Source organism: Solenopsis invicta, chromosome 14, assembly GCF_016802725.1.
Source record: "Solenopsis invicta isolate M01_SB chromosome 14, UNIL_Sinv_3.0, whole genome shotgun sequence".
Taxonomy (NCBI): domain Eukaryota; kingdom Metazoa; phylum Arthropoda; class Insecta; order Hymenoptera; family Formicidae; genus Solenopsis; species Solenopsis invicta.
Genome location: NC_052677.1, coordinates 4,868,688 through 4,890,828, shown reverse-complemented (window position 1 = coordinate 4,890,828; position 22,141 = coordinate 4,868,688). Strand labels below are relative to the sequence as shown.

General features: G+C 28.2%; 5 protein-coding genes across 16 annotated transcripts in view; 3 read left to right on the top strand and 2 right to left on the bottom strand.

Annotated features, from left to right (window-relative positions):
* The first annotated feature begins 3,434 nt into the window (after positions 1-3,434).
* LOC105206057 lies at positions 3,435-6,461 on the top strand. 5 transcript variants are annotated; one of them, XM_039457206.1, is made up of 4 exons: positions 3,449-3,555; positions 3,617-3,888; positions 4,211-4,789; positions 5,790-6,461. In XM_039457206.1, the coding sequence occupies exons 2-4, from the start codon at positions 3,774-3,776 to the stop codon at positions 6,020-6,022; spliced, it is 927 nt and encodes a 308-aa protein (XP_039313140.1). In that variant the 5' UTR covers positions 3,449-3,555; positions 3,617-3,773; the 3' UTR covers positions 6,023-6,461. The 5 variants fall into 5 exon arrangements, with proteins under 5 accessions (XP_039313143.1, XP_039313141.1, XP_039313139.1 ...); XM_039457209.1 differs by having other exon boundaries at positions 3,435-3,888; positions 4,211-4,696; XM_039457207.1 differs by having other exon boundaries at positions 3,436-3,888; positions 4,211-4,729.
* A 496-nt stretch (positions 6,462-6,957) lies between these two features.
* Positions 6,958-11,257, bottom strand: LOC120359508. Of its 3 annotated transcripts, none has more exons than XM_039457199.1 (4): positions 10,830-11,257; positions 10,560-10,750; positions 9,800-10,014; positions 6,958-9,123 (listed from the first exon to the last, which is right to left on the bottom strand). In XM_039457199.1, exons 3-4 carry the CDS (start codon positions 9,954-9,956, stop codon positions 7,034-7,036), a joined length of 2,247 nt encoding a protein of 748 aa, XP_039313133.1. In that variant the 5' UTR covers positions 9,957-10,014; positions 10,560-10,750; positions 10,830-11,257; the 3' UTR covers positions 6,958-7,033. The 3 variants fall into 3 exon arrangements, with proteins under 3 accessions (XP_039313133.1, XP_039313132.1, XP_039313134.1); XM_039457198.1 differs by having other exon boundaries at positions 9,800-9,999; positions 10,830-11,255; XM_039457200.1 differs by having other exon boundaries at positions 9,800-9,999; positions 10,560-10,693; positions 10,830-11,255.
* Positions 11,258-11,466: 209 nt separating this feature from the next.
* LOC120356760 lies at positions 11,467-14,487 on the top strand. 4 transcript variants are annotated; one of them, XM_039457202.1, is made up of 6 exons: positions 11,467-11,598; positions 11,676-11,885; positions 12,593-13,045; positions 13,156-13,391; positions 13,554-13,716; positions 14,104-14,320. In XM_039457202.1, exons 1-6 carry the CDS (start codon positions 11,586-11,588, stop codon positions 14,211-14,213), a joined length of 1,185 nt encoding a protein of 394 aa, XP_039313136.1. In that variant the 5' UTR covers positions 11,467-11,585; the 3' UTR covers positions 14,214-14,320. The 4 variants fall into 4 exon arrangements, with proteins under 4 accessions (XP_039313136.1, XP_039313137.1, XP_039313135.1 ...); XM_039457203.1 differs by having other exon boundaries at positions 11,595-11,885; positions 14,082-14,263; XM_039457201.1 differs by lacking the exon at positions 11,467-11,598 and having other exon boundaries at positions 11,603-11,885; positions 14,104-14,487.
* A 704-nt stretch (positions 14,488-15,191) lies between these two features.
* LOC105204243 (protein ALP1-like) lies at positions 15,192-16,907 on the bottom strand. The gene is made up of 3 exons (XM_011173302.3): positions 16,678-16,907; positions 16,354-16,592; positions 15,192-16,063 (listed from the first exon to the last, which is right to left on the bottom strand). The coding sequence occupies exons 1-3, from the start codon at positions 16,807-16,809 to the stop codon at positions 15,256-15,258; spliced, it is 1,179 nt and encodes a 392-aa protein (XP_011171604.1). The 5' UTR covers positions 16,810-16,907; the 3' UTR covers positions 15,192-15,255.
* A 708-nt stretch (positions 16,908-17,615) lies between these two features.
* Positions 17,616-22,141, top strand: part of LOC105202598 (E3 ubiquitin-protein ligase RNF185) — a 92,348-nt gene continuing 87,822 nt past the window's right edge. Inside the window, exons 1-3 of one of the 3 annotated variants that reach the window (XM_039457675.1) lie at positions 17,616-17,885; positions 19,433-19,498; positions 21,958-22,104. In XM_039457675.1, the coding sequence (XP_039313609.1) occupies positions 21,959-22,104 (146 nt within the window). In that variant the 5' untranslated portion in view covers positions 17,616-17,885; positions 19,433-19,498; position 21,958. Of the gene's footprint in view, positions 17,886-19,432; positions 19,499-21,920; positions 22,105-22,141 lie in introns of all 3 variants that reach the window. The other 2 variants (XM_039457673.1, XM_039457674.1) reach the window with 2 other exon arrangements.

Sequence of the window (22,141 nt, the reverse complement as noted above, 5' to 3'; positions counted from 1 at the left end):
AAAAAAGACGTAAGAAGTTAGAAAGAGCGTACCCCTCTCTTGGTTTGTCAAATATAACCTATATATCTATTTTCAACGTAGAACGCATGTTTACAGAAATACGAATTTCTTTAAAATCATAAAATTCTACTTAATGTTGGTATTTTTGTTATTAAGCATGTTGTAAAGATTGCAATCACAATTGAAATAATTGCATAAATCTTAGATTAGCAGATGTTATCACATGACAAATAAAAGATTAATGTGATCATGCTACGAAATTGTAAAATCATACATTTACTTATTACTAATGATGTAATGCAAGACGCAAAGTAAAAAAGAATGAAAGGAAATACATTAAATACATTCTATGTTGGTAATAAATTATACATACAAGTACATACATATGTTAATATGTTGATATGTATGTATTATGTATATACATATATTATATACCGTGATTTTTACAAATCACAGTATTTAATAATAAGATACAAAATATTTTAATACACATGTGTATTAAATATACAAAATATTTCAGAAAAACAAACACAAAAAACTGATATCATTATATCAGTTATTTCAAAGAAGTTTACATAGTAAACTTCTCTGTGATAACATCTGCTAATCTAAGATTTATGCAATTATTTCAATTGTGATTGCGATCTTTACAACATGCTTAATAACAAAAATACCAACATTAAGTAGAATTTTATGATTTTAAAGAAATTCGTATTTCTGTAAACATGCGTTCTACGTTGAAAATAGATATATAGGTTATATTTGACAAACCAAGAGAGGGGTACGCTCTTTCTAACTTCTTACGTCTTTTTTCTCTATTTTTATATTTTAAAGAAAATACAAATTTAATTTCTAGCTGATATTGCTTCCCATTTTTTCCCCTTCATGAGAATCACCTTGACGTGGTGAAGGGGCTCAGCTATTTAAGCTGCTAAGATTCTCATGTACGAGTATGATGCAAACATAATTTAATTCGCATGTGTGTATATCAGTTTTATGACGAATTATGTAAATTATTACAATTAAATGAATATTATTACAATTAAATCGTAACTATATTAATTTCAATTTGTGCATCATACATGTGCCGTGTGTTTGTGTGTATGTGTGTGTGCTGTGTGTGACACAAAGAATTTTTTTTTAAAGATGAATGTAAAAGAATATTTTCTATATATATTTTATTGCATGTTAATATGTACTTTATACTTTGTATACAAGGTGCGTATACTAATGGTGTGTATACTATGTGTATACTAATGATAATGAGCGAGTATAAATAAAAACATGCATATTTATAATTGCAAATTCAAGATGAATTGTAACTTTACTTTTAAAAAGAAAAAAAGAAACATTTTTGAAGAGAAAGAGATTAAAATTATGTAAAAATAAACGTTACAATAAAAAATAAATATATGTAGAAAGGAACTTATTTATTTATTTTTATTTCTAACACTTTTAGCTCTATACTTAGATATCTATTTGTACTTATATCTATTCTGTATTCTGTATTCTGTATTCTATATTCTATTTTATTCTATACGCTTATGTACAACTTACACCTTACATCCTATCTTTTATTCTATAATTTTATGTAAAGTACAACGTAATAAAATAAATATTATATTTTTAAAATAAATTTTTTATTGTTTTCTAAGTAGATTAGTATAACAATTCAGATTTTTAAATTACAGGAACAACCGCAAACATTATACACACAAAAGCTTGCCGAAAACCTGACAAACTTGTACGTGTATAATGCTCGCGAGTCAAAGCACTTGTCCGTCGCCGCGGTAGCGTGACGGAAAGTAAACAAAAAAGCATAGAGCTTCCAATTCAGGCACGTTAGCGTCTATCCTTTTTCGTTTACTCTCTGTCTTGCTGTATCGTGATTATGAAGAGATGACACTGGATTCTGGCCACATACACACACACACACACGCGCGCGCGCGCGCGCGCGTGTGTATCATATGATTATAATAAAAATAATTTTTTAATTACATTACATATTGTACACTGCGGGTACTGACAAGGAGAGACCACGCGGTGATCAAAGCTGATGATTTTTCACCTGTCGTCGTACGAAAAGATTGACAAAATACGTCATCACTTGGACGACGAAGTCAATGAATTTTTTTTTTTCAAATCAAAATGTGCAACTTTACATAAAATAATTGTAAAAATCACACGGGTTTATATATATTTGTTATCATTTGCCTTAAAAAAACATTTCCAAAAAATTACTGCGTATATCATATAAATAAAATTAAATATTTTTACATATGTGAAAATGTAAGACTTATGAATAATTTGTTCAAAGTGAAATTATTCGTGATATTCTTACGTTTCTAGATGTAAACATTTTTACATAGTTTTATCTTAAATAGACAGCAATTCACAGAAAAAGAATTTTTAAAGCAATGGATACCTAAAGGAAAATGTATAAGTTTTTTTAAATGGAAAAAAATAATATATATATATATATATATATACATATATAATGTATAAACTTGTTTGATTCATTATGATTACAATTATTTTGTGTAAGAATTGTACGCATATGCCATTATAACAAAATATAAGACATGTATAAAAAGTGGGCGCTTTCTGGCCTCTCTACGTCCCTGTCCAGAAATCGTCCGAAATCCTCTCTCTGAATTTTACGGCCAAAACGTAGCGCGGAAAACGAGATGGACGAGAGGGGAGTGGAGAGGAAGGTATCCGTAGAGATAACATCGACGCTCGCTCCGTGTTTGCCACCATGATGCTTTCTCTCTCGAACCGATGGTCTAAACAGACGACGGACAGAGACCGATTGTCCGTCTTTATCTAACTAACGCATCTCTCACTCCTGCACATAGCACGGAGGAGAACCGTAATATCGACATAGCGCTGCTGAGAACCACGAAAACGTGGACATTACCGACGTGGAAAATGGACCTTGGCTACGTAGTTCAAGGTCCATTTTTCGTGAATCACAGAGGCCCTCTCAAAATAAAGTCGCACCTAAAATCGAAGCATGACCGCTCTCAGGTTCCTCTCTGTCTGAACGCTCTTTAGGTGCCTGGGTGCACTCGGGTGGGGAATCTGAACGCAGCCCAGGTTAAAGTCCCATGGACTGATATTTTCCGCGTAACGCGTAATGCGTAACCAATCAGAAGCGTTTTGCGTCTTTTGTTGAGCCTTTTTATAAAGTCGATTGGTTACGCGATACGCGTTACGCGAAAAATAGCAATTTATGAGACTTCAGCCTCAGTGCTGCTCAGTGAAAAACGCTATAAACCGTTTGTTTTCTGTTTCTGAACTCCCTGAATTAGTGTGCACTAAATTTGAAATAGATATATATTTGAAAGTTAGTGCAAGTAAGAAGGAACGTTCCAGTGCAGTCTATAAGCTTGTTTTCTATTCCTGCACTAGACTGCACTGGAACGTTCCTTCTTGCTTTCGCTAACTCTGAAACATCTATCTATTTCATTTTAAGTGTACACTTATTTAGAGAGTTCAGGAACAGAAAACAAACGGTAGTGCAGGGGTGCGTTCGGAAACCTATTCCCCAGGGTAAGGTCAGCTCAAACCCGTTCATAAACGTCATTTTTTCCCCATTCCCTATTCCCAACAGCGTTCGAAAACATAAGGGAAAAACTCCCAGAGTGTTCCCTACGTACCTCAGTCGGGAGTGTGGGAAAGATTACCTGTCTTGCGCAGTGCATCAATATGGTGCATCAAATCACACAAGTGTGGTATATTTGGTATATTTTTCAAGCGCGTATAAAACAATGAGTAAAATCATTAAAATAAATAAATTATCACACTGCGTTGTGGAAAATGTGGAAAAAAAACCGATTTTTGACACGGAAAAAAAAGAAAGAGTTCTTCTACAAGACAAAACAAGTAAATGCAATTATTTAAATTGTTTAATGATCTCTTTTATTAACGCATGTATTCTTATTTACGAGTTAATTATTTTGACATAATTTATAATCTGTAGCAAGTTTTAGTCTTGTTTATTTATTATTAACTTTTCTGAAATGTAATGATGTGTGTGTGTAAATGTAAAGTTGTTTGATGTATTATTGAAGTTATGTCATGTCACCGCTACCAGCTTTTGTGCATGCATAGCTAGCTTACTTTAATATGTACGTCAAAACGTCAAGACAATTATTTTCTGTATATTGCGATTCTGTATATTACGATTGCACTGTACATTTTTCAGGTGGAAATGTTATGTACGTTAACATCAATGATGCTATAATTAAAACATTTCTATTGGACTACGGCTATGAAGTTTCTAATAAGAGCAACATAAACAAATCTACAGAAAATTCAAATGTGGGTTTATGTTACAACATTTTACAACCATCTAATAAAATTGCAACACAAAACGAAACCCAGGAAGATTACAATCCTAAACATTTCGATGACGACATGTTAAATGCAAGTGGCACATCATGTAAAGCTACATGGACTCATAAAAGCACATTATTACTCATTGATTTATATAGTAAATATGAAACCCAATTTACATCTACAATGATAAAAGCTGAAGCAGTGTGGAAAAAAATAGCTACAGAAATGAAAAACGCTGGCTATGAATTTTCATCCAGCCAGTGTAAAGATAAAATGAAATACATGAAGCGCTGTTATTTTAAAAAAATGGACAATATGGGACCTAAGAGCACTGGGTCAGCTCCAATAAAATGTGAATATTTTGAAGAATTGGACAACTTATTTGGTAAAAAACCAAACGTTAAACCAGTCTCTGTTTGCAGCACATCAAAATTCAGCTGTCAAAATATGTATAACCTAATTTTATAAATATATTTATTTTATAAATATTATAACTTTAGTGCACACATTTATTTGTAAATTTCTTATAAAATATCACCTGTTGGCAAAGAAATTGCAGTTTTACAATATTTTTTATATTTTTTAAAAGAAACTTATACTTTCAAAAATTTCATAACAGTTATGAAAATATAAAATTAATTTTATTTTTAAAAATGGTTATTCATTTTTAAATTTTGCAATTCCTTAGCTAAATGTTTTAACTTTGAGAGTTTTACATAATAATTACAAAGTTTTTCAGAAATATAAAATTTTTGAAAGTTTTTATAGAGAATTCACAGAAATTTTTCTACTACAGATATCTTAATATTAGCCTCTCTCTCTCTCTCTCTCTCTATATATATATATATATATATATATATATATATGTACTACTGTGTCCAAAAAGTAAGGTGACATTGCATTTATTTCGAAAATTCTTTATTTATTCTTGCAAATCAATTTCGTCCCCTTCAAAGTAATCCCCCCCTGATATAATACACTTATTCCAACGGATTTTCCAATCTTCGAAACAGTTGTAATAATCGATTTCAGGAATGGCCTTTAGCTCCTTCTTCGCAGCGGCTTGAATGTCTTCTATCGACTCGAAACGGTGTCCCCATAGCCAGAAGTCGCATGGAGCCAAATCAGGTGAATACGGTGGTTGTGGAACGATATTAGTCGAGTTTTTGGTTAAAAAATCACGAATCACCGTTTCGAGTCGATAGAAGAGATTCAAGCCGCTGCGAAGAAGGAGCTAAAGGCCATTCCTGAAATCGATTATTACAACTGTTTCGAAGATTGGAAAATCCGTTGGAATAAGTGTATTATATCAGGGGGGGATTACTTTGAAGGGGACGAAATTGATTTGCAAGAATAAATAAAGAATTTTCGAAATAAATGCAATGTCACCTTACTTTTTGGACACAGTAGTATATATATATTGTTTAATGCTATTATCTTTGCAGCAAAAGCAGATGAAACAATTGAGATAGAAGAAGATGTAGAAAATATTGATGTTAAAGAAGAGAAAACTTCAGAAAAAGGACGGAAAAGGAAGAGTACAAGTGATGATTTACTAGATAAGTTGAATAGTAGAGAAGAAGCCAAAGAGCGTAGACATCTTGAGAAACAAGCAGTTCAACGTGAGAGTATAACTGTTTTCCAGAATGTAATGAATGAGTTGCTGAAAAAACTTTGAGTCCAAGAAATACTTTAACTTAGAAATCTTCAACATATTAATTATAAGACCAAATTTATTTTGTTTTAAATATTTTTTATTAGTTGAACCTGTGATATTTTTCGCTATGCTGTGATTTATGTTGTACCTTCTCTTGCCCGATGGTTTCAGGATAAGCAATATACATATATTTAAAAAATATCTGTAAGGTTAGAACATTAAGTACAAATTAATTAAGTATAAAGGAAAGTATATTTTTTGCGAAAGTTTATCATAGCTAGACTATTTGACTAGTAAAAAGTCAGGGACTTAATGATATGTTCTTTTTATTTACACTCTAAGCATATTATGTGTTTTGTAATCTAAAAGTTTATAAATATCTTATTTATGTTTAATGTAACATTCTATGTTTAAATATTACAATCTACCGATCAAAGCCAATAATATTGATAGAATATAATACTCCTTTGGCTGTCTCTAATACAAAGAAACCCTATAAGCGCATAATATTCCTGGAATATTATATGAATATTATTAAAAATTAAAATAATATTATTGTAATATTCCGAGAATATGATATAATATTTTTTAATATCTTGGGACTATTCTGTGGATGTTATATGTCCACTTCATATAATATTTTACAAATATTATTTTAATGTCCATGGAATATTATTTTAATATCCGCGAAATATTATTTTAATATCCGTAGAATATTACTTTAACATCTGTGAAATATTATTTTAATATCCGTGGAATATTATTTTAATATCCGCGAAATATTAAAAAAATGTTCTTAGAATATTATTCTGGTCCAAAATTGACGTTCATATAACATTCCTGGGATATCAGATTTTATTTTTTTAATGAAAATTAATCTATATTTAAAATATTTTTATTTAATAAATTGTTTAATCAAAATTTTTTATTACAATAAATAATAATATGCCATAAAATATATATTCCAATATTTTTATTTTAATACAAATGTACAAATTTTATACATATTATATACCTATTACAACATACATATTACAAAATAAATTTCTCTGTATTATGTTCGTTATGCAGCAATGGTAATACAACGAATTTGTTTTTATACGGTAATACGAACATTTTATTTTTAATTTTGTTCAATGGCCACATTTTTTCTTGCGAAAGCTGAGAAACCACATAAATTTGGAGTAAAGAAGATTCACATGGGATTGTAAATAAATTATCTTTTCGCTCGTATCTTTTCCCACAAATGATTAATTCTTCCTTCTCAAAGTCGTAAGAAAATTTTGTTATTTGTACAATGTCTCCATTTGTCAATATACAACAATTATCATTAATAGTATTTACTCGAAAACGATAATTAATTGAAATAGCTTCTGTATACAAAGGTGCTCTTTTTCCATTGGGCAAAATACAATAAGTATTTTGCGATTCGCTGACTACAAGTTTAGTTGTACGATAATCAGTCCTTTTCACGTTAGATTTAATTTCATGATACCGATTATACAATTGTTCTAAAGGTTGCGCATACTTTTTGACTACTCGTTTTAGATGCTGTAAAAAATTTTCATATTTAAATGCACTGTAATTGTCTAATGGTCCAAATGTTTTTACATCTTGTATAACGTGTATCAATCCATGTACATTATGCGATACAAAAGATTCATGATACAAATGTGGCATTGCATCCACAAATTTTTCTAACAGTTGACCTGCATATTCGATGTACTGACTATAATCATCACTACACAGAATTCGTACAGATACGTGTAAAACCAAGAAATGGTTAAACAAATTTTTATCTAAAATGTTTTTTAAAACAACAGGACCGGTATATAAAAGCAATAATCTGTATTCGGTTGCTTTAAAATATTTAACTAATTGTAACGATCGAGGTTTACGTGAAAATTCGTTAGGAACAAACGATGCAATGTTTTCAAACAAAACGGATAAACGTTGTATACTTTGAGCATTTAAAGAATATGGTTGTTTTGATTTACTTAACCATAAATATAAGAGTTTACGCATAACACCGAGGCATATTAAGTGCATGTATTCCAAAGGAATTTGATTAACAATATCAAAATCCGGAATGTCTGTCAAAATACTATGCCCTAAATGATAATTAGGATCAGTTTTATTTTTAAATTCAAAATCATTTCGCAATTGTTCATGATTATTTAACATATAAACGCGCCTATGAGCATATTTGCCTTTTACATGGCATTTAGTACAACTATAATATCCGCAGTGACCTTTGACATTTAAAATATATGATTTTGCTGGTGCATCAGCTATAACAGAAACAATTCGACAGTTATAATGTAATCCTTCAATTGTTATACCATTTTGACATACATCTTTAATATCATTTACAGTAGCACTTAAATAAAGATTACTATCATATGGCTTTTCAGGACCGTAATAAGCTCCAATAAGAAAAATATCACTAGTATTTTTTACACAACCTACAATAGGCCACAATGATGCACTTGATTTGAATAACGGAATACCATCTATGAAAATTGATATTTCTATTCCACTGAGAAATAATTCTTTGTTTGTATTTAAAATTGTTTCTGTAATTCCTTTTTGTAAACCTATGTGTATATATCTACCTGGTACCATGGATATGATATTTACTTTATTGCGAGGAGTATTCATCAATGTCTTTGATTGTATTGGTAAAGTTTGAAAACAAGAGTGCAATTTGAAATGATGTAACAACTCAGTCACAGCTGTATGACAAATATTATTCCTCAGTTTCCAATTTCTTAAAAATTCTTTTGTATTCTCGATCTCTTTATTTTTATGCTCTTTTGTAGAACACTCCGTTTCACTCATCACATTTTCGTATTCAGGAAGATATGGTGTCACTACTGTTGTATCATCTGTATTATTAAAGCATTCAATATCTGAATCAATTGGATTATCATCCGAATCTAGACAATTTATATCAATATGACAATTTTCTTCATCAAATATATCTACTATTTCTTCGAATTTATTTTCACATTGATTCTGATGCTGTAAAAATCTATCAAATGGATCTTGTTTAGAAGAGCCTGGTCTATGTAATGATTCAGTCGTAACAGTACATTGTTCTTCGTACAAATCGAGCAATTCTGAAAAAAATATAATAATGGATTACAATTAATAAATTCTTTAGCATCCATAATAGCGCATAATATTGCAAAATGTAATACAACATTTAAGCAATATTACAAAAATATAATATTATACAAGATATTGTGAGAATATTTCAAAACATATTTAATATCATAAAAATATTTTTTATAAATATTTTAAAATAAAACACTTAAATTAATATTGCTTTTCTACATTATACTTCTTATTTGAAATATATTGTGCTAAAATAATACATGTTACATGATATATAAATATTTTCACTAAAATATTTTTAATATTGAAGTAAACTTCATGAACTTTCCGGAATATTTAAGATGCCTATAATATTTATGTAATAAGAAATTAAAATATTTTATATATTATCTGCATATTTATAACATTTAAAATCAGTATTTTCTGATACAATAATTATAAATGTATAAAAATACCATTAAATTGTATAAATTTTTATTCTGTGTTAAATAATTGCAGAAAAACGTTATTAATAATTGTGTTACTTTTATTACAAAATAAAAATGTTTTAATTGCTTGTTAATACAAATAATTTTAATATAATTTTCTTTTTAAAATAACACTTCCATAGGATGAAATAAATTGTTTCATACATAATACAAATAATTTTACAATAAAATAATATTGCAAAAATTATACCTTTTCTTGTTTCTTCATCTCTATCATCATAATCATCATTATCTTTTATGTTCTCGAAAATACATCTCATCACTTTTTCCGTTTCACTTGTTATGCGACGGCAGAACTGACGATTACTCAATTCCGAAATGTGTTTTTTAAAACGTTTCGACATCATACAAGTTATCCGGCAATATATACTCAATTGACAAAACGTTATCCTGTTACATTTTTATCTAATATTAAATTAAAATGTTAAGAGAGTGAGATTTCATTGTAAAAACAAAATCATAATGTAATTTCCAAAATGTAAGTTTTACTTAAAATAAATAAAATAGCAAATTTAATATCAAAAAAATTGAAACTTTGTGGTTGCAAATTTAAATACTTACGCCGCGCTGTCCGCAAATTTAAATAATCGGATAAAAAATTCATCATTTACATTTATATGTTTTAAAAACAATGTGATAAACAAAATATCAACAACATATTTGTCTTATTATTAGAAAGAAAGAAATATACTCTCAAAGGGATAAATTTTTGCTTGGCATTATAATTATTTAAATTTGAAACTACGAAGTTTTCATTATTTTAATATACTATTTTATTTATTTCAACTAAAATCTACATTTTTGAGATTATGTTATGATCTTGTTATGAAAACGAGAATAATGGATAAACGCTAGTGCGATTATCCATTTTACATGTCATAAATAATTATTATATTATAATTATTATATTACAATTATACCTATATGTACTATAGTACTTATATACTTACGACACTTATAATGCAAATTGATTTGAATTAATTTTGCTTTCAAAATCTTTTAATTAAATTGATACTTTGTGCTGTATTTACAACGGATGGCCAAAATGTATACTCCTTGTCATCAGTTAATCATTGTTTCGGTACTATAATCAAGCCATTGTTCAATATAATTATGTAAAATATGTCGCTTTTTTCTTTTTCTAAAAAAGATGATAAAAATATGTGCGCATGCTGCTAACATTTTGCTTATTGGACTATTTCATACAATGTAGTACTTACCAATACGACATTCATAATGCTAATTGATTACATTACAGTACTTAATTACTATTAATGTACTACTATTATAATTAGCCTACGCTGCAGAACATGTGACCACGTGGCATTAGATATTATAAATACGTGGCACCGTATTTCTAGATTTTTCCTTTGTCGAACGGAATTTCACTGTGTACATACTACTAACTAGCTTATGCTGAACTGTGCTGAACAACGTGTGTCACGTGTGTGCTGAGCAGCCAAGTGTAGTGTTGCCTTTACCAGCCATGCGCTGGCCGCGCTGTCCATGGAGGGGACTAGCTCCCAGTGATATCGTTGAGGCGCCAATTTGAACCACCGAGTGCAGAAGAAACTGCACCCGCTGGTGGAGAGAGAATGCCGCGGGTGCTGTTCCTTCTGCACTCGATGGCTGCAAATTGGCGCCTCAACGGCATTACTGCTAGCTCCCCTCCATGGACAGCGCGGCCGGCGCATGGCTGGTAAAGGCAACACTACATTGGCTGCTCAGCACACACGTTGTTCAGCATAGGCTACTTATGGCTCTGGCAGACCAGCGCGATTTGCGACACGCGACGCGCGATTATCCAATAGGCGTTTACAATTTTTTGAAAAGACGTACGCCTATTGGATAATCGCACGTCGCGTGTCGCAAATCGCGCTGATCTGCCAGAGCCATTAGTAGTACACAGTGAAATTCCGTTCGACAAAGGAAAAGTCTAGAAATACGTTTCCACGTATTTATAATTAATTAGCATTATGAGTGTCATAGGTAAGTACCACATTGCATAAAATAACCTAAGAAGCAAAATGTTAGCATGTGCGTACATTTTTACCATTTGTTTCCAGAAAAAGTACAGAAAAATGACAAATTTTACATAGTTTTACTGAAGGATGGCTTAGTTACAGTACCGAAACAATGGTTAACAAATGACAAGAAATATACATATTGGCCATCTGATATAAATATAGCACAACGTATGAATTTAATTAAATCTTGTGCCGAAGTAAACTTAGAATGGAAAAAATACGAGATAGAATGTAGATATGGAACAGCAGGTTTGTATTTACCCATTATCTATTCTTAAATTATGTATACCTTTATTTAGACTTGCAATAATTTCGGCCGTAAAATTAATTTAATTTAACGTGAATTTAATTATTGGTTTAATTCTTAATTTTAATCATGCATATTCTATGCTGAATCATTGATTTATATAAATATTATTTCTGAAATATCACTCTTTATAATTGTCAAAAAATAATCTAGTAAACTACTCTTGTAGTTATATTTAATTTTGTACTTAAGCAGTAATATTAAAATAATAGAGCTTTAATATTGAACAATTAATATTTATTATTTGAGTAAAGAAATCTAATTTTGCAGAACATCATTAGAATATATTAATTTTTAATTTTACAATTAAATAAAATCCCGGGAAAACAAATTTATATATAATCATATAGGATCATTTATATACCATTATATAAGAATTATAGATAATATACGACCATACATAATTACGGTACATAATTGTATATAATTATTATAATTATATTACTTATCAGAAGCATTATACCTCCTCATCGTGATAATCTTTATACATTGGTCTGGGACACCCTGTATATAAAATTATAATACGTAACTTACATAAAATGCTTTTCGTAAGTGATTATATTTCATATATGATTATATATAATTACTTGACGCTACTTTATTTATTTGTAAATAATTATAACAATAAATAATTTTTTTTGGTAAAAAGAAACTTATACAAGGGCTCGAGAAAAGGAAAAATTAGCAGAGAAAATATCCGACATTAATACTGCTTCAGATGAAGAAGAAAATAAACGTAAAAGAAAATTACGCTGTAAGAAAACTTTAACTTCTGAATCTGAAGATAATGCTTCTGATAATGAAGATGCTTCTGTTGCTGCAAAATTGCCAAAAAAAAATAAACCTTCACAATTGACGTATCCAGAACCACCAACTTCAAAAATTATATCTGTGTCCAGTTTAAATATGGATTACATTGACACAAATAAATTAGATTCCAATAGTGAGATTGAAGAAGACATTGATGAGTATCACAAATCAAACAATTCAAATCCTCGGAAAAATACAAGTAATAACTCTGTTGTAAAAAATTTGGCATGTAACAAAAGTCAAGAAGCTACGGGTAAAAGTTTGGCATATAACAGAAATAAAAAAGCTACGGGTAAAAATTTCATGTTTGGAATATTATTGTATAACAAATCTTATTATATAACTTAAAATTTTGTTTTCATAAGTAATTAAAAATTTTTTCAAATATTAACTTTTTTCCAGAAACAGAAAAAAAATTCAAAAAATTCATGATTAGTAGTTTGGTAGATATTACTAATCGCTTAAAGAGTTGCGAGTGTTTGTTAAAGAAACTGCACAATTCTTCTCAACAATTGGAAAATCAGATTTATGATACTGACAACAAAATCTTGGATGAAAAATTCCCCATGAAAAGTCTCGATGACGTAAGAGATATTGAACAGCAATTAAAACATGATGAGACATTTAAAAACCAAGTTGTAAGTATAGATAAACGTATTATCCAATAATACTTGTATATTTTTTACTTATCTAGAAAAATTTGGACATTTTTTTAAGTTTCACAGTATTTCCACTTTTTTTGGAAATGTAATTGGTATATCATTGTAAATATCCGTTATCAAAATTTATTTTTTTTACAGAAATCGGCACTTTATTTCAACTCACAAAGTACTATGAAAAAAACCGTTACGAGAATTATGACAACATTGTTTACAAATGAAGTAGCTACAAAATTCAGTTGGACTGGACAAAAAGAAAACAAACAGAGATTTGAAACATTGATTTTATGGAAAATAATATATGGTAAGAATAGACTTATAATTTACTTAAATTTGAAATTTTAACATCGTTTATTTATGTAAAAGTAGAGTTGTTAACATATTACAAAATATTTGATAATGCCATTTTTTAATTTTTATAATTATTTTCCATATGAGTAAAATAAAAATTCTATTTTTTATGTAAATGTTAATACTGCTTTTCGAGATTTAAAGGAGTAAACATTTCTTGAAGTATATTATAAAATTGTTAATAATGACACGTTCAAACTTTATTTTTTGCATAACACAAAATTTTATATACTTTATTTTTTCTTTGAATTTCATTACATTTTAACAACAAAATGTATTTACATTATCAAAGTTTTAATTTATTTTTTCGTTCTATAGTTACGTTCTATGATAATTTTAGGTGTTGTAAGAAGCAAGTTCAAGGATGTCACTGAGGGGGATGTAAGCGCACCTATTAAAATTTGGTTAGCTCACGCAACGGATCGACTAAAAAACAAGAGACAAGAATGATTATTTTTCTATAGCATTTAATTTAAAATTTTATGAAAAAAAAGAAGTCATGCATATACGTTTCCTTTTTTGTTTATAATTTTTGTTTATTAATATATATCTTTGTTGTCTAATAATTTTTTTTTAATTTTTGTTTATTGAGATATACTTTAGTTGTATAATCTAAATTATAAATACCGTTTCTCAAAAAATTGTTTTTTTTTTATAAAAAGATTAGAATTGTTATTCAACGAATTAAAAGTATACGAAATTATGAATAAAGATTTTATTTGATGAAAGTAATGAAATTTATAATTTTTTCCATTTGTCCATATATCCTTCATACAGAGTAGCGATTACCTATCACATAACTTAATTGTTATAATATTAAATAATGTTAAATAATATTACTCTTTAATTTTCAGAATATCATTATAATATTAAATAATATTAAATAATGATACTTTTTAATTTTGAGAATATCATTATAATGTTAGATAATATTTAAGTATTATTAATAATATTAAATAATATTACCTTTTAAATATTCAGAATATCATTATAAAATACTTTTTTTCTCAAATAATATTTTAATAACATTAAATAATGTTATTTATTTAATATTATATGGAGTGGACATATAATATTCATATAACAATCTAATCATATTCCAGGAAGATTATTTAATATTATTTAATATTATTGGTATATTCTTATATTATTCATTTAATATTCTAAGGATATACCAAGAATATTATTTAATATCAAATAATATTAAGCGCTTATAGGGAATAGAACAAACAACATTCTACATTACTATGATAAATTATTCAAAAAATTACTTGACCGTTATTTAGTACAAATAACTGTTAATGAAATTTGTAGTATATACAAGTCAACAAAATTTTTTAGTAATTTGTAGTAATGTAAACTTTGCGTATTTATTTTTTGTATAAATAGAGAATTTTTGTTCTAATAAAACAATACAATTTTTTCATGTTTTATTAAATTTTATTAAACACTGCCCAAATCTGCATATATACATATACATATATACATAATATTACTCGAGATTTCGATACAATTCTCTACATAGAGCATCGCGTCGACTGTTACCGATTTCTCTATCTTCAATTTCTGTAATTTCTTCTCTTTCATTTTGCACATCATTCATTCCTTCATTTATATATTTATTCAAAAAATCATCACCACTATCTATACATATATTATGCAATACACAGCAAGCTATAACTGTTGCAGGTATCATATCAATTCTGTTCATGTCAAGATACTTTAGTCGTCGAAATCTTCCAAACAATAAAGCAAATGCTCTTTCAATTGTTTGTCTAGTTTTCGACACTGACTCATTGAAATGACGTTGCGCTCTCGTTAAATTTCCTCGATCAATGTATGGAGGAATACACCAATTTGAAACCGGATAAGCTTTATCTGCTAAAATAAACTCATTCCTGGGAAAATATTTTTTAACATTTTCACATATTAAGTGATATATATCGGAATTTCGAAAAATTCGAGCGTCATGAACAGAACCGGGATAACCTACAAAACAATCAACAAATTTCATGTCACAATCACACATTGCTTGTAATGTTATGGCATATTGACATTTACGCGTAATATAAACGTCTGGATTTTTCAATGGTGCTTTTATTGGCACATACGTTCCATCAATTGCTGCAACAACACCATCAATACCAGCCATTGCTTTAAATTTTTCTTTTATTGTTTCAAGCTCTTCTTGCATTGGCCAACAAATAACTTGAGAAGATACACTATTTAAAGCACTAATTACACGCTCAAAGCAAGCAAACAAGGTGGATTTGCTAATGTCAAATCTTTCCCCAACAGACCTGTTCACAAAAATACAGAACAATACTTATAAATTATTTTAAATTACAACTGTTATATATAATAATAAAACTATTATAGTAATTAAATTTGTTATAACTTGTTTTATTAGAATAATACAAATAATTTTATTATAAATTTTTTTCAGATTCCTATTCAGATGATTTACTATTTAAAACAAATAAGAAATATTTGCATTATTTTCTTAATTGTTTTGACAAAATAAATAGATATTTTATATGTCTTTTATATGTATCTTTTATATGTATCTTTTACACGTTCAAATACATACCGATAAGAATCAGGAGTTGCTAAGAGCCAAATTACTGAAAGTAATTGCTTCTCTACTGACGTTGTTGGCCTTCCAGTGTCCAAATTATTTTCCAAGTTTGGACCAAGAATTGTCAATAAAACTTCAAATGCAGTACGTGTAATTCGAAAGTGAGATTGGAATTGACGATTTGTATAATTTGATACAACTTTCTCAATATATCTCTCAATACGCTGTATCTTTTTTCTTTTAGCAAACTTCTGTAATAAACAAATATTATAATATAAAACATTTTGTACAACTAATAATAATACACGTAATTAACCTTAAACTGCAATAACTAACCTTTAATAATAATAATTCTTCAATTTCACTATCTGATGAAGACGTGTCTGAATATTCACAATTTTTTAGAAGTTGTGTCCCCATAACTATTGCAGTAGCAATAATTATATTTTTGTTTAAATTTTCTGTCATTTTTTCCCTCAATCTTTACCCTAACCGTTCGGGCAGTTTTTCGTTTTACATTGACCGCCATATTTACCCACGTAGTCACGTGATGTTTCCTGGATAAGTTAACCCCTACCCCGAGGAATAGGTTTCCGAACGCACCCCAGGAATAGAAAACAAGCCTAATTGGAAAGCACCCACAGTATACTGTGCTATAGCCTTTATGATTGCGGCGTAAATCGGCCGTGTAAACGTAGTATTTGATCATGATGTAAGAAAAAAGGTTAAACAAGTAACCAGATGCGCAGTGGACCATACTCTAGACCAATCAGAAGTGGGTCCAAATTTTGAGATTCAATATGGCTATGGCTCCGGTACTGAGGCGTATTTATACTTGTATTTATACGTGAATCGGAAATAATCGGTGAATCGGAGAAATTCAAAGCTACTTAAAAAAGGAAGAACGTGAAGGTAAAGTTGAGACTTTGTACATTAATGAAAATTGTGATAATTGTTATTTCAAATTTTTTTAACTTGAATTAGAAAAAATTTGGAAAATTATAAGAATGAGCTTATGTGTTTGGCTAAATTGTTGTATTTTATGTTTATAACAACAGTGTTTATTGAAACAGTAATTTGTGTTAAAGATAATAAATTTTAAGTATTTTTACATTTTTATATTTATTTTTTTTAACATCTACATTTTAAGTACAGTGTGACTACATATCATTGTTTCGTATTCAAATTGCGCGGATATATTTGGACAAATTTCATTGGCTCACCACATCGAGCCACGCCTCTTACCGCGCATCGAGCCGCCGACGATGCGCGTTGTTTCATCTTGTTTCTTACATCATGATATTTGATGTTTCTGAACGCAGCCTTAAAGTTGTTATTGCAAATGGACATTCGACGATTTGGCAAAACTGTTGGGACGAGCAATAGATAGATAAACGAAAAAAGAAACAAAGATATTAAATTAATAGAATGAGTTAAAGGATGTATCGTAGTTGGGTAAAAAATTAGATGTGCTGGATTAAGAATATAACATAAGTGAGGTTATAAGAGGGGAAAAAAAGAAGCAAAGTGATTTATTATTTCAGGTGAGTTTGTAATATTGAATGTAAAAGGTAGGATGAAAAGAGAAAGTAATGGAATCACATATCGAAAGAAAACGACAAAATAATTACGTAATTTTGTCGATAAAAACTTAAGTTGTATAATTACGCATAAATGTAATGATCTGTTTAATTAGTCTGCAAATAGAATGACGTGGTAAAATCATAAGATAGAGTGACTGTCAGGGGAAGGGGAATTTATTTTTGTCCTTTGGTTAAGTTGTCTAATGCCTATTTGTACAAATGCAGATTAACTTTTATCTTAGTTTAGTAATTTGTGTTGGTAGAAATAGACATAAAACATTGTTAATAGATCTTCATAAGTTGTTTTTTTTTTTCATAAAATTTCTAAACCAGTCTTTCAATCATAATATTGCCATTAACAAATGTCAAGAACTTTACGATTCATGCAGGTTAAAGATTTGTTCTTGGAATTTACAAATATACTGGACTCTGAAAAAAAATATTCTTGCCCAGAAAATGAAAATAAATTGAATGGATAGTAATGAATTCATTTCAACATTTTCAAATTTGTCCTTCAGATTTTTTGAATTTATTTGAAATTTAATTTATATAAGTGAACTTTGACTTGTAAAGATCTGGCTATTTTAAATTTGATTTGCAGAGGTAACATAATACCTCTAAATATCCGACAAATAATTTGAGTTAAGGCAGGTTTAATTTTGACTTATAGAGATTTTTCATAGTGGAGTGGAAAGAAATGAACAAAATTTTTTGTCTTAGAGATTGAGTTATCAAGGTCAATTGTAACTTTCTAGTGAGTCCCGATAGCGCACATCTCGATAGCACACAAACTACTCACAATGGCAGATGCCTAGAGATTTTCCGTAGGTTGTGTTAGATAAGTCAAGATGATTGGTTGGTGGGCTATCAGGATGTGCGCTATCGGAACCCTCCCATAACTTTCTACTAACAAGTGCTAAGAACTACATGATTCTACGCAAGTTAAAGATTTGGTTTTAGAAATTGTGATCTACAAATACATTAGATTTTAAATAAAAAATTCTCATATAATATAAATTAAGAAAGATATGATAATATATTTATTTAATAAAATTTATAAAAGCATGTTTTAATTAAACATTCAGTATTAGATACTAAAAAGAGATAAAATAATCATTTGTCAGAAATGATTTGATTTAAAGATTTGTCAACAATACTTTTTTGTGTGATTTTTGATTATATTTTTAGTTTTATTGTTTGATAACGTTCTTAATATAAAAATAAAATGTATATGATCTTATGTTATACATGATTATTGTCGACGACTTGAGAATGTTGTAATTTTTAACTGCTAAGTATGTGGTCCAGAGTTACATAAGTAGATGGCAGAATGCTGATAACACACTAAAGAAATATTATATTTTTTATGAGTATATTATTATACTTAAATTTACATTAGTTAAATTCTCAAGAGATAGAGGAATGTAAAAAAATGAGCTTTAAGATATTTAAATAAAAAAAATTGCAATTCAAAAATTTGTAAACAATATTTTTTATTTTTTTTCCAGAACAACGTTTCTTATCCTGCATTTTTTTGTTGTTTGGAATGCTGTGGCCATCCTATCTACATAAAGGTGAAATTATATTTTTAATTATTGTTATTTTGATATATTGTTTATAAAAGTGTACAAATCTTAAAAAACATGCAAGCAACAATGTATATGCTTTGCCTGCAGTTTAATGACAAGATAGCAATGTACCAGCAATATGACAGCATTATGTGATTTCATAAATTATTATGGCAACAGTATGAATTTTGAATGAAACAATTTCAGACAACAATATGACAACTTGCTGACTAGTTGCTAGCAGGCTTTCAGTCAAAGTGAATATATTGTGAAGGCAATAAATGTAGACTCAGTTGCTATAGTTCTGATAATAATACATAACAGATACTATGCTATTTGTTTACATTTTTGTTGGATAATTTTGCTGGATAATTTTAGAATAATTTTATAATACATGCGACAATTTGCATCCAGCTAACACTAAATATTCGTGTAATATTCATAAAATTCGAAAGTGGCATTCCAAAAATATTCTCTGATGTGTTCTAAAATATTTTTGGAATGTAAAAGCAATATTTAAATGTACAATATGTATCATTTTTTAGACATATTTAGAATTGTTTTATAATTTTATAACTTTTTCAAATTTTTGATGCAAATTAGAACATTTTTGAGAAATATTCAGAAAATTTACATCTTTTCTCAGAATTTTTTATACCTGTTAATTATGAAATATCTTAACATTTCTAAGATTTTTTGTTTTATAATTTCTGATGAAATGTTTAACATTTAAAAGAGTTAAAAATATTTTTTAGAAATTACAGAATGAGAAATCTCAGAATATTGCAGATTTCATACATATGAATAATTTTTAGAGAAGATTTAGACTTTCTATGTATTTTCTGAAAAATGTTCCAATTTGTATAAAAATTATAACAAACATTTTTACCGAGAATGATAATTATGAGGATTTGTTATTACACTTTCCGAATATTTTATTCCAATTGGAGATTTATTATTTTCATATAAGTAAACTTAATTTATATAAAATAAATTTATTTGATAATTGTATTATAATTATTTTGTTTTTAGAGTAAGAGCTAAAAAGTTCCATTCTAATTGAACATAAATAGTAACATGATTTAAAATAAATGCTTTAAAAAATTTTTGTTATTGAAATTAAGCTAAAAAGTTACATTCTAATTGAATATAAATAGCAACATAATTTAACATAAATGTTTTTAAAAATTAACTTTAAATTAATTTAATCTTACAAGGAGAGGCCACGAGATGTAGGTCACCGATTTTAATAAAATTTTATGGTTGTATTCACTCACACATTTACTGTAGCAAAGCAGTTCATTACAGATATTGGTCTCGAGAAAATAATTTTTATTATTTTTTTTATATGGTTTTAATATTTCTTTTAAGAAATTGGAACATTTTACATATGGCTTTAATACTTCCTTAAGAAAAATATTAAAGCCATATGTAAAAAGGGAAATTTTTTATTAATAATAAATTCTTGTGGTGGTCAAACGAGTTCACAACAAATATACAATTTTTGTAAACAACATATTCCAACTTGTCAAATGAAAACTATTCCGCTAAAGTGTACTCTTTTATTTCAGCTTTGCGACGTATATTTTTACAGACAAGTTAAACATTTTATTAAAAAATTACAAAATTATACCTATCTCCTTAAAAATAATAGAGAAATAGCCAATTGTGAGGATGTTATTAAAATACATTCTTTAGTTTACAATCGATTAAGCGCACTTTTTGTGATATGTTAAAATATGTATGGTTCGTATCTCAAATAACAAATAAAAGAAATATTTTCCAAAACGTTAACGAAGTTTGTTTTTCAAATTCTTTTAATCAAATGAAATGTAAAGACTGTGCACATGAAATGTCAATGTTTTTATGAAATGTCAATGATGCAATGAAGCATTATGTTTCAATTGTTTTTACGATAAGTACATATCACCTGTAAATAAGTTTACAATAAGTTATAAAACAGTGATTGTAAATTTTTATTGCAAATATTTGTTTGTATTTATGAGAAATTTTAATTTATTTAACAATAGGAGAGGATTTTTGAATTTCTTGGTTTTTTAAAATAACATTTTATATTAAACAATTTAAAAATTGTATACAACAATTAAAAAATATAAGATTTAATTTAAAAAAAAAATTATTTTCTTAAGAATGCCCAATATCCGCAACAAACTGCTTTACTACAGTAAATTTGTGAGTGAATACTACACATCCATAAAATTTTATTAAAATTGGTAACCTGCATCTTGCGGCCTCTTTTTGTTAGCGCAATTTTTAACTGAGTTAATTAAATTAATTTTATAAGTTAACTTTAATTTAGTTTAAAAAATATTAACTTACTCATGAATATAATTATGCAAGTTATTTTAAAAATTGTATAATATTAATGTGTTGAATGTTTATTTCATTGTTTGTCTTAAAACGTAAGAAAAAATATACAATTTTGGACATATGGGTGCTTGAAGGATGAGCAAAACAAGAGAACAAGCAGGTTCGTCCAAGTCATCAGGTTCTACCGAGGAAAAGGAAAAAGATGAGAGGATGTTTGAGTGCAATATCTGTTTAGATACTGCGAAGGATGCAGTAGTCAGCATGTGCGGGCATCTGTTCTGGTATTTATTTCATAATAACGTACTATGTCAAAAAACT

Bases quoted from the DNA above. Each gene is read 5' to 3' on its own strand.
- LOC105206057 (XM_039457205.1), top strand. From the start codon at position 3,774: ATGAGTAAAATCATTAAAATAAATAAATTATCACACTGCGTTGTGGAA. The intron at 3,889-4,210 runs GTAAATGCAATT...TACATTTTTCAG, and splicing joins TCTTCTACAAGACAAAACAA to GTGGAAATGTTATGTACGTT. The intron at 4,790-5,789 runs ATATGTATAACC...TTATCTTTGCAG, and splicing joins ATCAAAATTCAGCTGTCAAA to CAAAAGCAGATGAAACAATT.
- LOC120359508 (XM_039457199.1), bottom strand. From the start codon at position 9,956: ATGATGTCGAAACGTTTTAAAAAACACATTTCGGAATTGAGTAATCGT. The intron at 9,124-9,799 runs GTATAATTTTTG...TATTTTTTTCAG, and splicing joins AGATGAAGAAACAAGAAAAG to AATTGCTCGATTTGTACGAA.
- LOC120356760 (XM_039457201.1), top strand. From the start codon at position 11,645: ATGTGCGTACATTTTTACCATTTGTTTCCAGAAAAAGTACAGAAAAAT. The intron at 11,886-12,592 runs GTTTGTATTTAC...TTTGGTAAAAAG, and splicing joins ATGTAGATATGGAACAGCAG to AAACTTATACAAGGGCTCGA. The intron at 13,717-14,103 runs GTAAGAATAGAC...TGATAATTTTAG, and splicing joins TTTATGGAAAATAATATATG to GTGTTGTAAGAAGCAAGTTC.
- LOC105204243 (XM_011173302.3), bottom strand. From the start codon at position 16,809: ATGACAGAAAATTTAAACAAAAATATAATTATTGCTACTGCAATAGTT. The intron at 16,593-16,677 runs GTTAGTTATTGC...TGTTTATTACAG, and splicing joins AAGAATTATTATTATTAAAG to AAGTTTGCTAAAAGAAAAAA. The intron at 16,064-16,353 runs GTATGTATTTGA...TTTTGTGAACAG, and splicing joins GCAACTCCTGATTCTTATCG to GTCTGTTGGGGAAAGATTTG.